Raw genomic sequence first — 15448 nt, forward strand, 5'->3', positions numbered from 1 at the left:
TAAATATACACATATATACATATATATACATATGAACATGTGTATCATGCATTCCTTTAATCCGTGCCACGCGCACCAGTAGCTTTCTTTGCCATAGCACACGCTACACCTGGCTTAACGTAAGCATTCAGGTTGGCCAAGTAGTGGGACAGTCCGTGGTGCATGTGTCACTGTGCTAACACTCCAAAGTTTGATAATAGAAAAAACAAAAAGTTTCTAATCAGTAAATTCATTTGAAAGCATATTCATAATAATAACATTAGAGTTAATAGCAATGTGTTGAACAAAAGGATCATTTTAATCATTTTTCTAGAGTTACATAATTAAATTAGGAAATATTTACAGAATTTCACTTAAGCTTTGTTTACTAATTAGTGTTGTTTTATTTTTAGTGTTGTTACGTATAATGAAAGGGGCCAATAAGGGGCATTGTTTGGGCTATAAAAAGACACCTGAAAACAGCCCTGATTACCTTAATGAGCTTAAGGTCTTGCATGTGTGTGAGTTTTATTTGCTCTAATGTGGCATATGTGCATGCTGAGGTCTACACTCAAATCCTCTCTAATCCTTTCAGCTGCTCATCCTCCACAAGGTGCAGAAGGACACCACCTTGTTGTACACACTGCTTGATACTGCTACTTCAAGACAAAAGAAGACCATTTTGATTCATTTTACAAGCATTTCTTTGGATTATAAAGACAACTCGAGTCTCTAGTAACTCTCCAGAATGTACCTTTCTTCTGTTCAACTGTAATTTCCAAGAACACATACAGGCTGTCAAGTGCACTCTGTGATTAGCCATCTGAAAATGACATGTGCAGCTGTCGGGTAAGGCTCTAAACCCTTCTTATTTCAGATGAAGCAACCTGTCTTCATGTTCCTATTGGATTCTATATTTCAATTTTAAACACTGTTACGAGAAGTTGCTTTTGAAATGGGCTGTTCCCCATCAAGGGGAAATAACTTGGCAAATGGACCATTCAGGAGAGGGAAAACACTGCTGCCCGGGACCAAGGAAACTACAGGGGACTCACAGTCTGATGATGGAGGGAGTGGAAGCTCTGGTGGTGGTGAGATGGATGGAGAGGCTTGTCAGCAGGCAGCAGGAGAAAAGAAACTAAACAATCATGGAGATACAAATTTTATCTCTTCAGGAAAAAAACACACTGTAGCTGAGCCAGTAACAATTACCTCTGAAAAACTGGGCACTCAAGACATTACAATTAATTTAGTATCCCAAACAAAGGAGAAACTAGATGAAAAGAGGGATGAGAAAAAGGGAACAAAGAAGTCAAAGAAGGGTCCTAAAAGTGCAAAGCCAAACAAAAAGAAAGAGAAGGAAAAGAAATCTGCAGTAGAAGAAAAGGTGGACTTTCCAGAACCACTTGTGAAAGCCCATCAAGCAGCATACAGTTTTCTCAATCCAAGTATTGCCAAATATGAAATTCTTTTGAGTTTACTTGATCACGCAACCCAGACTCAAATTTCCTTGCAACCCATGGTGACATTCATGGCCCTGCGATATGAAGAGATAAACCGAGGACTGGAGGAAATGGTCGAAGAAGGGGAGAAGCTTTTGAAAGAGAATGGTGAACATCTGGCTTGGCCTTGTAATATGAAAAATCTTTCCTCGTCTAGCTCAATCAAAAGCAAGCCTTCTTCCTCTGAGCCCCCACCTGACTTGCTACAACAATTACTTCAGTACACCATTCAGAGGATGCGTCTTGTGGGGCAGTCAGTGACTGGAATTGGAGACACTGCCCTTGAGGATGCAGTGGATTATTTTTCATCTATATCTGCCGTCTTGGAGGACAAACTGAAGACTAAGCGTGCAGCTGAGGCTAGGCTAATGCAGTTGCTAACTAGGATTGAAACTGCCTCACTACGGAGACCTGGACCAGAGGACTCCGCATTGTTCAGTGAAGACAGTGGCATTGGGGCAGAGAGTGAGTCACTGGCAGGGTCAGACAGGCAACGCCACCGTAGGGAAAGCTGTGAGTCAACTGTATCCAGTCGCACAATTCTTTGCAGTCCTGGAAGCTCGACACCAACCCACCAGGGCACTTCTAAACGACTACTTACCCAAAAAATGAGCAAAAGTAGCTCTCTTAATTCCATAGACTCGACTTGTACCATTACAGGTAAAGAGTACAGAGACACCGAATCTTTGCTTGGCTCTGCCTCCTTGGATGATGGTGAAGGAGAGGAAGAAGAAGAGGAGAATGAGGAAGCCAGTGAGGAAGAGCACTGCGAGGGTATAATCAGGAAGCGATCAAGTTCTTCACCTCCTGACCCTGGCAAGCAACCACGGCGCCTGCCTGCAAAGCGAATAGAGAATCCACAAAATGTAGAAATGACATTAAAGATGAAAGATGCCATCAGTGGACGGATTCACTTTGTTCCCTCTCAGCGCTCTGGAACAAAGACAAAGACTGGAACCTCAAAGGTTAGTGACAGGCAGTGGACAGAAGAGGGAGAGAAAAGCCCCAAAAGACCACAAACAGCTACATCTAGAGCACCTAAGAAGAAGACCACAGTCACTAAACAGTGCCGTTCAAGATCAGCAGAATCTATTCGTAGTAAAGCTGAAGACCCTACACTGTTTGAACTAGAAAGGACACAAAAAGAATTGAGTCAGAGGTTAGAGAGAATGAGAAAGGTCAGGTTTGAAGGAAACATAAGAAAAGATGTTTCCAAACCATTGCAAGGACAAGAAACACAGTCTGGTTCACTCAAAGCACCTGGGCAACTGCGTCCTTTGAACAAGAACTTTGCTTCTTCAAATATTCTGAGAAAGTCGGTCAATGCAAAAGAAGTCATAGGAAAGCAGGAGGATGAAAAAGAAAGGGAGAAGGAAACAAAGAAAAAGGATAAACCTATCAAAGGTCCTCTGAAAGCAACACCCCCTCCAAGCCCACCACCGTCTCCCCGACAACCCTTTGGAATGGGAGGGAATTCTGTCAAAAGACTGATTGACACATTCAGTCAGGGAATGGAGGAAAGTAAACATATTCATGAAAGTACAAAGGTGCTTGGACCTCTCAAAGGGGTCATGAAGTGTGGGGTTCCCATCATTCCAGGTTTGAGTGGTGCAGATAGGTTTTCATGCAATGAAAATGACAACAGCAACCAAGAGGAATCAAGAACTTCTGAGAGGACAGATGATCTTGACTTAGACAACTTACCACCACCTCCTCCAGAGGTCCTCATGGATAATTCTTTTGAAAATGTTGATGTTAGCAAAACAGATGACAATGTAACCAGAAGGGGCCGCTCAACGCTTCCAAAGAAGACAAGCGTTTCTCAAAGGCTCCGTGCCTCAATGCAGTCTGTTACAGTACTACCTAGCAAAGGCAGTGTACGGAAGAGCTCTCTTAGCATGTCACCTGCACGCACTGCTCCACAGGACAATGCACTCCACAGTGCATTTGTCAAAAACTCTCAGCATGATTCCAAACTTGAGAGTGATCTGGAAAATGAGGAGGCTGCCTCTCTTTACAAACAGGCACGGAAAATCATCCACTTGAGGCATTCCATTGACTCTCCGACAGAGAAACCTCCACCTGAAAATGGCAACATCAAATCCTGTCCTTCTCAAACCAATATTGAAAGAAAACACGGGGACAAAATCACCCCAGAAACAGTGCCCTCCACACCAGTAGCTGGAAGTTTAACACCTGCTATTTCACTTGTATCGAGACCTCGCATGTTACCTTCCACACCTGTTTTACAGAGAAGATTGCCCAGCCCCCCTGTCTTCAAAAAGCAGCCAGTACATCCCAGCTCAGCAAGTCCACCGATATTTCGCAAACTTCCTACTCCCCCACCAGCTGGCCAACGGACACTTCCCACTACTCCTGTCATGCGGCAAGAGATCACTCCAAGCTCAACGAGCTGTCTTTCTTCAACCACCTTCCCATTTAAGGCACCATCTCCCCCAGCCTCGCCAAAAGTGCAGCGATGGTCTCAAGAGAACAGTAATGACGACTCTACTTCAAGGGTATTTAGCAATGCTCATTCAGTATTTTGTCCAGCCTCACCATCTTTGTTTGAGGCACAGCCTTTTCCCGTGCCTAAGCCCCCACAGGCATGGGCCTCCTCTGGCAGCAGCATCCTCCCTCGCCCCTGGGGTGAGCGTGGCAGGCTGCCGGTATCTATTCGAGGGCCCCAGCCTTTCATTCGGCGTAGCCAGTCTGACAGGAGACCCAGTCTCAGCTTTCCACGTAGGGTACCAGTGATATCTGTTGCACAGAGTTGTGGAAGTGAGCCAGCAATTAGTACCCAAGGGTAAGTTCAGTATCTTTCAGTTTTCCCCTGTAATGCAGCATAGATGTGTTACTGTAGGTCTCTATTCATCTCTTTATAATAGCTCTTTAAAGCAGGTCATATTCTTAATGCTTTGTTTTTGTTCATTTGCAGCAGCCCTCAAATAGCCTGATCACTTGATTAGTCTGTAACTAATTTGTAACTAATACATTTGCATAGTAAACCCATCAGTCTTATCTGAAACCCTTGTGAACAGCACTACATTATGTAAAGCTAATGGATAAATGATGGTACAGTTTGGTTATCATGCTGCAAAACTGTCATGTCGTTATATATAGTTGCAGTTTTACAGATTTGGCTGTCAGATACTTGCCTTTCAGCACATAATACCTTCAATGAGAATGACTTTAAAAGTTTCTACATGACAATGTCTTCCCTGGAGCATGACAGCACACCACTAATTGCTATGTGGCAGTGAGATGAAGCACTAATGTGAATGATCTCAAAAAGTGGAAGAGAGGGCTGGGTTTACATTTAATGAGATCTCATTAACTCATTCATATTAGTTGTGAGGTTTTATAATAATACACTCAATTTATTTCTCTACATTTTTTTTCTAAAAGATCTTTACAGCTGAATGCCATCCATGCTTGAAATCACTGCTCCATCCTAAAATATAAAAATTAGAAATACAGTTAGATCTTTTCTACGCACAATATTGGATGTTTAACTAAGAAATCCAGTTACTGGTTTATTGTGTAAATGCCATTTACCCCTATGGGTTTAGGAAAAAAGCAAAAAAAATATCCTTTAAAGTGAAGAGAAATGTCCAACCTCTCTTAATTTCTTTAATTCCTTTTATTTTCGTTACAGTACATTTAACAATGATGTAGGCAAATGATCTATTTTCTGATTAGCTGTCCAGTGCCTACAATGACAGGGGATAAATTGAGCATTTTGAAATTTTAACAATGTTTACATATTACACTGTCTTGTAAAAATCACGTTGAATTATTTTATACTATCGAAATAGATTTCATCAGTATATGGAGCTACAGTGGAACATATTTCAAAAGGAAAAAAAACAGAATAAGTATGAAAGGGCTCATATTCTACATCTTTCGGTATTTGTTTTTCCTTGAAGTCCTCTAGTAATGTGTGTGTAGTGTTATGTGCTTAAAAAACAGATGATAATTCACTTTTACATGACCATTTTTCAACCTATTTTGTTACTGTGCCTTTAAGACACATATATGTAAATGAGCTAAAATGATTAAAAATCATTCTGGGCTGAAACACCCCTTATTAGGAGCCCCTAAGGGGCCGTGGTTAAAAAGAAAAAAAAAACATGCAATGGTTTGCATTCACTTGCATAAACTGCGTTATGCTTAAGCTCAGACATGCAGCAGCTCACTGAGTTTGATGTTGATCTTGGATTGAAATATGAAGACATATTTTTGCTTCTCAAAATCAAACATAATTTTGATGTTAGAGACGCAAAATGAAACTGAGATTGAGTGTCCTTGTACAGTGAAAGCTGCATTTATTATGGAGAACAATTGCTGAATAAACTCAGCACAGACTGGCGAAACTGGGAAAACAGCTTTTAACATTAGCTATGCTAAAAAGAAGCTCTAATGTAGCCAGTGTCATTGGGCACCTCTGGTCCTATGTTTGCTATCTGACAAGCATTTACTTTGTGAGGGAATACAAAACACTTGCGAGTCAACACGTTTTATTTGCAAGGGAATGCAATGTCATTAACTTTTTTTTTTTATTATTTAATTTTTTTTTAACCATGGCCCCTTAGGGGCTCCATACCTTATGACTTCAGTGTGAAAGGGCGGAGCTAAATTGCTATAAATAGCCTGTCTCAGTCCAGCGGGTAAAGAGAGGCCTCCTAAAAGTGTTTCCAACTACAAAAAACATTATAAGAGGAATTCAGGGAAAAAAGAAAATACAGCATACTGGATACGGGCCCTTTGATGAGAACTTTTGAGAATTTTTTTTAGAGAATTTTTTTAGAGTCTCTGCATAATCAAATCACTGAGGGGTAAACAAAAGTGATTCAGAGTGTTTTGAAGTGAAATGATGCCTGTGGAGAACCTTACTAAGTCTGATTTATTTACAGTGGCAATGATGGGAACCAGGGGTTGTGATGTCTACAACATAATATAATCTACAACATAACTATTCTGCTTACTATTCAAAACCATCACTGTACCTGCACATAATTGCTGAGTTTGTTTCATGTGTAATGTTGGTAATAGTGATATAATACATGTGAAAACATATTCTTTGGGCACCATTCTGCCTTAACATCTTGCATATATCTCTCTGAAATAAATGGACTTAGGAAAACAGCAACAAAACCTTACCTTAAAACTATTGTCTCAAGCATCGCTTTACATTCATAAGCATTTCATGCCATAACTCTCTGTGAGGGAGCTTTTAAAGGCGTTAAACTCCTCCGATGTCTGGTTCCTATCACCACCACTGTCAACAGTTCTGAGTGAATTTTTCTAGCATGGTGCATTTCCCATCAAACCACTCTAAATGACTCTTTTTGAATTTTTGGAACCACACTCCCTCCCTCTACCTAAAACTACACTGCCTTAAGTGCTAAAATGAAAATGTTACCACAATATATATAAACACATAGCATTAAAAGATCATTTTACCCTTTTAAAAATGGACATCAGACACAAAACAACTGTAGTCTTATCTGACAAAATATATGACCAGCACTCAGCAATTCAGTACTGCAGTTCATACAAGGCCTTGTCATTCCTGTCTGTCCCAATGTGGCACTACTGAATGACCTCCTTTCATTGTCATACAACCACCTGAAAATCTTTACATTAATATTACTTAACATAGCCAAGCATGTTATTCTGCTGAACTGGGAGATCAGAACCCAAATCTCAATGAAACATTGGCTTACGCTCCTTACAGATCACTGCAACTTGGAAACTGGGTCTCAATGCACTATACTGAGAGCTGATTTCTGTTTCCACACACTTCAAGAAATGGTTAAACCAAATACTCATATCATAATCATAGTGTGCCAAAAAAAGGGGCATTATTACTCTGTTTCTTATTTGTGCTCTGTGGAGAGCAAGGGACTGTGTGTGGTTTGGGGAGGGTGGCCAAATAAAACAAAAAAAAGTTTTTACATCATATTTATGCTGAAATTCTGGAAAAAGTCCATAGAATTCCGCTTTAAAGTACAGTGAAGTAACCTAAGTAGTCCAATTACAGCAGGGGTGATGGTGTTGTCAACAAACAGCATGTAAGGTGATGCCTGTAAGTTCCTCTTGTCTTTTCCGATAAAAAACCATGGTTACTGAGGTATGCTGCCAAACCTGTTCACATGTGTCAATCTAGACCACCCAGACAGGACAGCAACAGGAGTGATGATAAAACAGAGAAGCAGAGTGCATATTTTTCAACTTACTATTTATATAAATCATTATAATATTTGTTTATCCACCATAAAAAAAAAAAAAAACTTTTCAACTGTTATGTAGTCAGCAGATTATGGGGTGTGTAGGATGATCCCAGATAATTTTCAACAGAAGTGGGAGGCTATCTGCGTCTACAGGCAATGATCAAAACAAGAAAAGACAATTTCATTGGAGGTGAGGAAAAGGATGTATGGTTTATTAAGGGAAGGCAGGAGAAACCTTACCACCTACTGCCTTTATGAAAACGAAACAGTGCTCCTACATCAGCAATCTGATTAAAGTGATGCATAGCTTTGTTATTCATGTCACCATGACGCGTCATTAGTTCCATGTAAACTCATCAAAACACCCAGTAGTCCAGTCATCTGAGGATAAAACTCCAAGTTTCACTTTCCCTTGTTTAACTGTTAAATAACATACGTTTATGGTCATACTTTACAGTGAAACTACCAATCTCTCATAAATAAAACCTCAGTGACTCATTGCTGATCAGCGACTATCTTCAGCCCTCTCTGTCCCACTTTTCCAATCTAGTTCTATGCTAATAGCCTTGTGTTGTTTGATTGCTATAGGTTGGAGGACGGTCCTGCTGCAGAGGTTGAGGCATGGAGCGAGCAAACAGAGCTCAGAGGAGCGAATCGCTCTGCCTCGCATCCAGACCTGTGCATTATTGGTCAGGCCTTACAGCGTGAATAGCAGACCTGAGGAAGGACTGGGCAGGATTATGGATTAGCAAACCTAGGTGGGATTAAGGCCATTTTTCCACTGGGAACAGGAGAGTGACTAATTCCTGGAAAGCTTCTTTACTGGGACTACCCCTTCCCACCTACTGTCAATTTAAGCTATTTTTGCACCTTTTTTTCTACTGTTTTATTTTTGTATTTTTTGTGGCAGCATAAAACAGAAGGTGTGATCTTTTTTTTAAGTTACTCTGTATTTTGCTTTTTACCCATACAAAATGTATCTTTACTGCGCACATTGTCTATTTTTTTTTATTTCTGCTTGTACATAAATGTGTTTCCATGACCAATGTGTTTATTTATTTATGTAATTTATTATTATTATTATTATTATTATTATTATTATAATACCTTGAGTATGATGAGATAAAAAAAGACTTTCAATATGGTCTGAGTTTCAGACAACTATAACTTCTTAATAATAAGTAATATAAAAATAAATAAACCAGCCAGTTCTAAATTATGTATGTATCATTACCTAATAGAAATCCCCTGAATCCCTCAGTTTTCAGAAAGCAGGAAACTTTCACACAATGTTTCAAAGCATTAATTAGAGTCCAAAGAGTTTGGTGAAACACTTAATACCATGTCTGTTAATGAAGGTTTACCCAACACTTTAAGGCAAAGAAGGTCAAAGAAGAAACCATTGCCCTGCTTCATTTGGTGCTCTTGTGGTCATGCAGTTCCATTTGCTTATGTCTATGAGGACAGAACAGGCTGGTTTATTATTAGATGAAGTTACATCAGATAACCTGAAACACACACACACACACACACACAAAAAAAGTGCTTTGTAACCTGGAATAAAATATATATTTCCAAAACCAATGGTATTTCTTTATTTCTTTAAGTATTATAAATATTCTTCTTCTTTAAGATTTCATAGTCACACTTCAGATTTAAGCATGTCTGTAAAATTGACCGTGTTGAGGTCTTTAAATGAAAAGGTCAGATTTTTATTAGAGTCTCATTCTTTCAATTCCTTCAACTCTATGAGCTGAGGTTTAAAATCTCAGAGAGAGAAAATAAATTGTGAATAGGAAGCTTCTGCCTGTCAACTCGCTGGGGTCTCTCCACTGTTTAAACACCATTGCCTGATCTAAGAACTTCTTTCTTAACATTTATTCTTCGAATCTCCTCCTCTTTGTAATGTAATGTACCATTCTGGTTTGCCATTGCTTTTTTTTACAACCCACAACCTTATCAGAGCATATCTACCATCGCCTGCAAGCAAGGTGTGGCAGTATGAAAGCAGGGAGCAGAATGGATAGCAGGCTGTGAGGAGTCACTGAATTTGTTGAAAGATGCATTGAAGTGAAATAATATACCGCGCCTTTAACTAAAGGACACATAAAAGGCTTTGTAGCTGTTGTTTAAGTTTGAGAGTATCAGGTAGCCACAAGCACTGAACATTTTTGTTTACAGCTCAAAACTGCCAGCCATAATTTATGTTCTCTAAGTCATCGAGTAAAAGTTGTGTTACTGACTCTACTCACAGTTAGACTTTCGCTTAACATTTGGCCACAGTTTTGAGCACCATGCAGTTCACTTCACATCAGACAATCACACTTTGTGTGGCATTTAGAAAAACCACTTATCTTTATGGGTTGCAGGGGGAGCTGGAGCCAATCCCAGCAGTCATTGAACCGAAGGCAGGAAACACTCTGGACAGGTTGCCAGACCATCGCAGGGCAGACAGACACATATATTCACTCACACAGTCACACCTGGGGCAATTTAGCATGTCCAATTGGCCTGCATGTCCTTAGACTGTAGGAGGAAACCGGATGACCCGGAGGAAACCCCCGGGAGAACATAGAAAGGACCCTGGACATCTGGCCAGGAATCGAACCTAGGCCCTTCTTGCTGTGAGGCAACAGAGCTTCCTACTGCACCATCCTAAATGAAAGTTAGAGTTATCAGCAAACGGAGAGGGTTGAACTTTGCATGCTTGTACTATGAAAACGAAGATATTGTTCAGGTTTCATTCAGAATTTCCATACCAACACTCCACATCATCATTTCCTATAAGTCATAACTTCCTCCTTGTTCGAAATAAATCTCTTTCAGTATAATACATGACTTATGAAACTACACAGGAACTGATCTCACACAAAGGCTCTATTATCTGGAAAGGAGCGTTATCTCAGAACCTGAGTGAAGTTGTTTTTCAAGTATGTTTCTGTGCAACAAGAAGGCGGGGTCTTCATTCACGCTGCCTCACTGGCCACAAAGTGTTCAGGTTGTAATGACAGACATTAAGTTAGCTGTCAGACTGAAGCCTTTAAAGCTGAGAACACAGAAACTCATTGAGATTCTGACATTACAGCTTCCTTTTGTGGTTTGGATTATTGAAGTGTTGAAGACCCACTATAGGACTATTGACTGAAGGAATTAAATGAAACAGTTTACCATCAGTGAAATTGTGCTTCTCAAAGTTGTGCCTTGGCAAACTGGTGCTGCATAAGCCTATACTTTTGACTAGGCTGCAGAATCCACTTCACAAATGCTCTTCTTTATGCCTTAGAATACACAGAAAAGAAAAAAACAACAATCAAAAGCTGGATAGTTTTTTAAGGATGAGCATTTTGAACAAATTCTAATGTAATGTTATGCTGCATTCACATGTTTATGGTAGATTGATTATTAGATTAGATTAGATTCGGATGATGCCAAACCGGATTTTCCATTGTTTTCAAGGAAATTCTGTCACCACAAGCAGCAGCAAAAACGGGCACGTTTTATCAAGAACTTGCTATCGACAGCCACTATCTGTAACCCAGCCTTCCAACCTCTCTCAGACCACACTTCTCCCTCCTAAAGTCATGTCGTGGTTCTGTAGTCAGTATCATGCCCATATTAGAAACTATGGGTCTAAGCTGGTTTGTCTCTGAGGAGGACTTTCCAGAATGATGCTGATATGCTTTGCCATACAGGTGTGTGTTTACATCAAATGTCACTTGATCCTCTGAATTACAGGGAATTCCACTCATTTTTGAACATTTCTGCATCATGCAATCTTTGAGAAACAGTTTGTTGTGAAATAGTAGCAAAATTGAATGATGGCGCTGAAAGGAACCAGGGGTCATGACACAAATATGGACATTTTATTTACTCTCAAAACCACCGGTGTACCTGAAGGTGTCTTATATAGGAGTTTATATATGTGTTGGTGATAATGGTAAAATAGTGGTAAGCCAAAACAAAAAATTCCTTTTTTGAGGGACTATTTTGCCTCACAACATGTACCTTTCTGCTAAGAACGTATTTATGGCCAAAATCTTATTTTACAACTCGTGTAAAACAGTATCAGTGTCAATCTGACATCACTATAATACAAATATTGTCACATTTAGGTTAACACTGCTGTGCACTGAATGGACAGCACAAGAATGACAATCTTATCAACATGCCCCATGAAAACCAACATGCTTGGCCCAATATGTATAAAGTATACATGTAGTTAAATTGCTTTAGCAGTTATTATTAAAACATTCAATTGTCAGAGAGATTTTAGTCACTGGACTCTTACGTTCAGTTCTATTAAACTGCTTCCTTCGGTTAAGACTCATCAGAGAGGAAGCATCTCAAGGCATGAGAAGTTGAGTCCATACTTGCTCACTATATGTCATTGATTTATGAATAATTTTGTTTATCTGGCAGTACATAACCTGTCACTGGCGTTATGTGCTTTAATGGCTGGCTAATTCAAAAATAATGCCAGATATAATTTTATTCTTGATTTTAAATAGTTGCACAAGGTCACCTGACCACCAATGGGTCAGCCACTTTACATGATCCAGAATGTCACTGGTGACACAGTCACTGGTGTCACACCATGTTCATATAAAACCAGTGACTGTAAAATATGCTTGGAATTAAGCTCCTTTTTGCATATATGATTACAGGAGGTGTTAATGAACATATTAAGATCATTTAGTTTGGGATAAAATAAACAGATTTTTTGAAAATGTATCCACCTAAATTCCCACTCCAAATGGAAAATGACCCTTTCATTAAAATAAGTAAAAATATCTGTCAATATAGTGAGATCATCATCAGAAACGTGTTCAGAAATGAGTCAAATAATCTTATAAGTCTCACAATGATGTCAAAATGAGAAATTTTAGACATATTGACTAGATTCAAGTAGATGGTTACGTCGGGAGCCCAGAGCCTCAGCTAATTTAATAATGTGCATTCAGGGGACCCCATTCCAGTTTTTTGCCCAAAGCCCCAGAATCACTAAATTCGCTTAAACACAATCAACACAAACACATTCAAACAGATCTGCTCTGTGCAGAAAAGCGTAAATAAACACATCTGCAGAAAGACCCTCTGACCACTAAGAGGAGCTCTTTCCTAAAGACAAATGCTATGAGCTGAATCACAGGCATTATGCATGGTTTTATACGCTCTTTTACTTTGTTGTTTTTCCATGTAATTAAATGGTCTATGCTTCCTATTAAATGACATCCTAATAAGCTTAGTGTTTTAATCATATTCATTACCATTCTGTATGTGGCTTTAAAGGCTCAGCTTCAGAGTCTCCTCAGAAAATATGAATTCTGCAGTTTTTGTAAATACATAATTCATGACATGACATGAAATTGTGTGCTATTCTAAACTCCAGTTTCAACCTTTAAGGCTTAGATAAAACTATAAGTGCTATGATATTAATTGTGTACTGGTGTAGTTTTATTACATATTTTGTCAGACTGATGTTTTGATGATTGATCTTGTACTCTGAACCAACAGTAGGAGAGTTCTAGTAGGAGAATCATAATTATCTGCATATTGACAGTCTAATGAAATGAATTGCATTATACAGACTGATTGGTAACACTTTACTTGAAGTGTGTCTGCATAACACATTCATAACGTCTTACAAGAACACTTCATAACATGTTTGTAATGTTTAAACCAATATTTATAAAGTATACATGTTATACATGATATTAATATGGGCTACTGTGCCATTTTACTGACATGTATGTTTCAAAATAAAAGTCTTTTTTTTTCAGTGAAATGCCTTTTTTTCTACATGGCCAAAATAAAAATGACCTTGTTTTACTCATTTGTTCATTAAGTGCTTTGACACTCAGGCATGTTTCACCCATACATTTGAGGGCTTTTCAATGATTTGCTTTTCTTAAGCATTTGTCACATGTCATTTTAATATATGGACAGTAAATTACTCATAAAAATGCTATGAACAATCATTTGACTGAATCTTAGTATGCTAGTGGGACTCACTGCATTAAGGGATGTTTGCAGGGCCACAACACTCATCCATTCTCTGTAGATGCTGGACAAGCACATGATTGTAAGTGGACTACTTTGCATTGCAATTTAAAGGTCCACATAATATGCATTTCAGTCAGGTTAACTTACTTCGGTTGGGTTACTTGCCTTTGTCTCCATTTTGATAAAGGCAAAACAGAATTTATGAGTTGTTGGGATAACAGTGCAACATTTAAACTTAAAAAGTATCAATTAACCAATGCAAAATTATACTTATATCTTCTCCTATACCATAAGTGTGGAAGAACATCACTAAAAATAAAATAAAACCTCTAAGGGATTAATTCTTCGGATGACAATGCTTGCATTTTATCCCAAGAGAGTTAAACTAAGGATAAATAACAATGTCCTCAACAATGTACACAATAAAATTATAAAGAAGACAACAGAGCAAACAGGATAAAGAAAAACAAAGTGGTTAAAACTGCTTAAGAAGAAACAGCCAATTTAAAAAATAGTTGAACATGTCAAATCACTTAATGCCCAAAGAGATAAAGCAAGGTCGTTTTTATTTTGGACGTCCAGAAATGAGATGTTACACTGGCATAGTAATCCATGTTAATACCATGTAAAACATGTATACTTATACTATAAATGGCGTTTGATGACTTTGACGCCCTTTCTGTCCTCATATTGAGAAACAAATGCCAGACACAGAAATCCCAGTTAGAATCAGGTCTAGACCTCCAGGCCTCTAAAGCTCGGGAACTCTAGAACTCTAGAATTAACTATAGACCAGTCAACAATAAAAAATGGTTAAAAAAAGATGATGGTAAAAAATGTTTTGGAGCAACAGACTCAGTTCCAGCTGACACGTTCATATATGCCTTGGACTGAGTCGATAGCTGTCAAATGTCTCAATTGATAATAATTAATACACACATTTCGCGATCAAACAAACAGATTTCTGCACTGAGTGGAATGTAGTGTAATGGAAAATTCATCTGTAACAGCTAATGTTGGTTTCTGTTTAAAATACACATCATAGCTTATATTTTCAATGCACCATTTTTCTAGTGCTGTCATATCCAGCATGCCTCAGGCATTATTTGTTATTGCACATCATGTGACGCTTCAAAGGACAGATGCATTCCTTTTTTTTCCCCCTTCATATCTTTTAACGCAATGTCTCAGCTCATTCTTTAACATCTAACCCATCTCTTTGGTGGATTTGCCTAATTCAGATAAAGTGAATCAAATTAAGGATTCCCCTAGCTACATCTTAATTAACTGACAAAAAAATGAGCTTGCTATCTTTTATCAGCCTGTGTAGTATGTAATTAAATTTTCACATCAAAGTACACATCATACAAAAATGTATGTCAAAAGTGTGAATCTAAAAATAAGCCAGTGCTAAAGCATTAAAGAACAAGATTATATAAAGTGTGGCTGGCTGATCTGAAGGGCTTAGGATATGCACCCACGAGACATTCAATACCCAGACCCCTCAGACAGACCCAAAGGAAGGCTTGGAAATGGCTTGATCATGCTATGAAGCAGTCTCCACTGCACTTTCAAAAACAAGAACTGACCAAATGAGAACTTGGTGATAAATGAGTAAACGTCTTGGTTTTCAAAAGCACTTTTCTGTGACACTTTATTTTGAGTGGTCCTTTTTAAATGAAGCAAGCACTCAACAGACTCTCAGTAGCATATCAAAAACATATCGCC

General features: G+C 38.7%; 1 protein-coding gene across 1 annotated transcript; it reads left to right on the plus strand.

Moving 5' to 3' along the window:
* Positions 1-585: 585 nt before the first annotated feature.
* Positions 586-8760, plus strand: pcare1 (photoreceptor cilium actin regulator 1). Its single transcript, XM_017690770.2, has 2 exons — positions 586-4287; positions 8306-8760. The coding sequence occupies exons 1-2, from the start codon at positions 935-937 to the stop codon at positions 8427-8429; spliced, it is 3477 nt and encodes a 1158-aa protein (XP_017546259.1). The 5' UTR covers positions 586-934; the 3' UTR covers positions 8430-8760.
* The last annotated feature ends 6688 nt before the right edge of the window (positions 8761-15448 follow it).

Source organism: Pygocentrus nattereri, chromosome 10 (genome assembly GCF_015220715.1).
Source record: "Pygocentrus nattereri isolate fPygNat1 chromosome 10, fPygNat1.pri, whole genome shotgun sequence".
Lineage (NCBI taxonomy): Eukaryota > Metazoa > Chordata > Actinopteri > Characiformes > Serrasalmidae > Pygocentrus > Pygocentrus nattereri.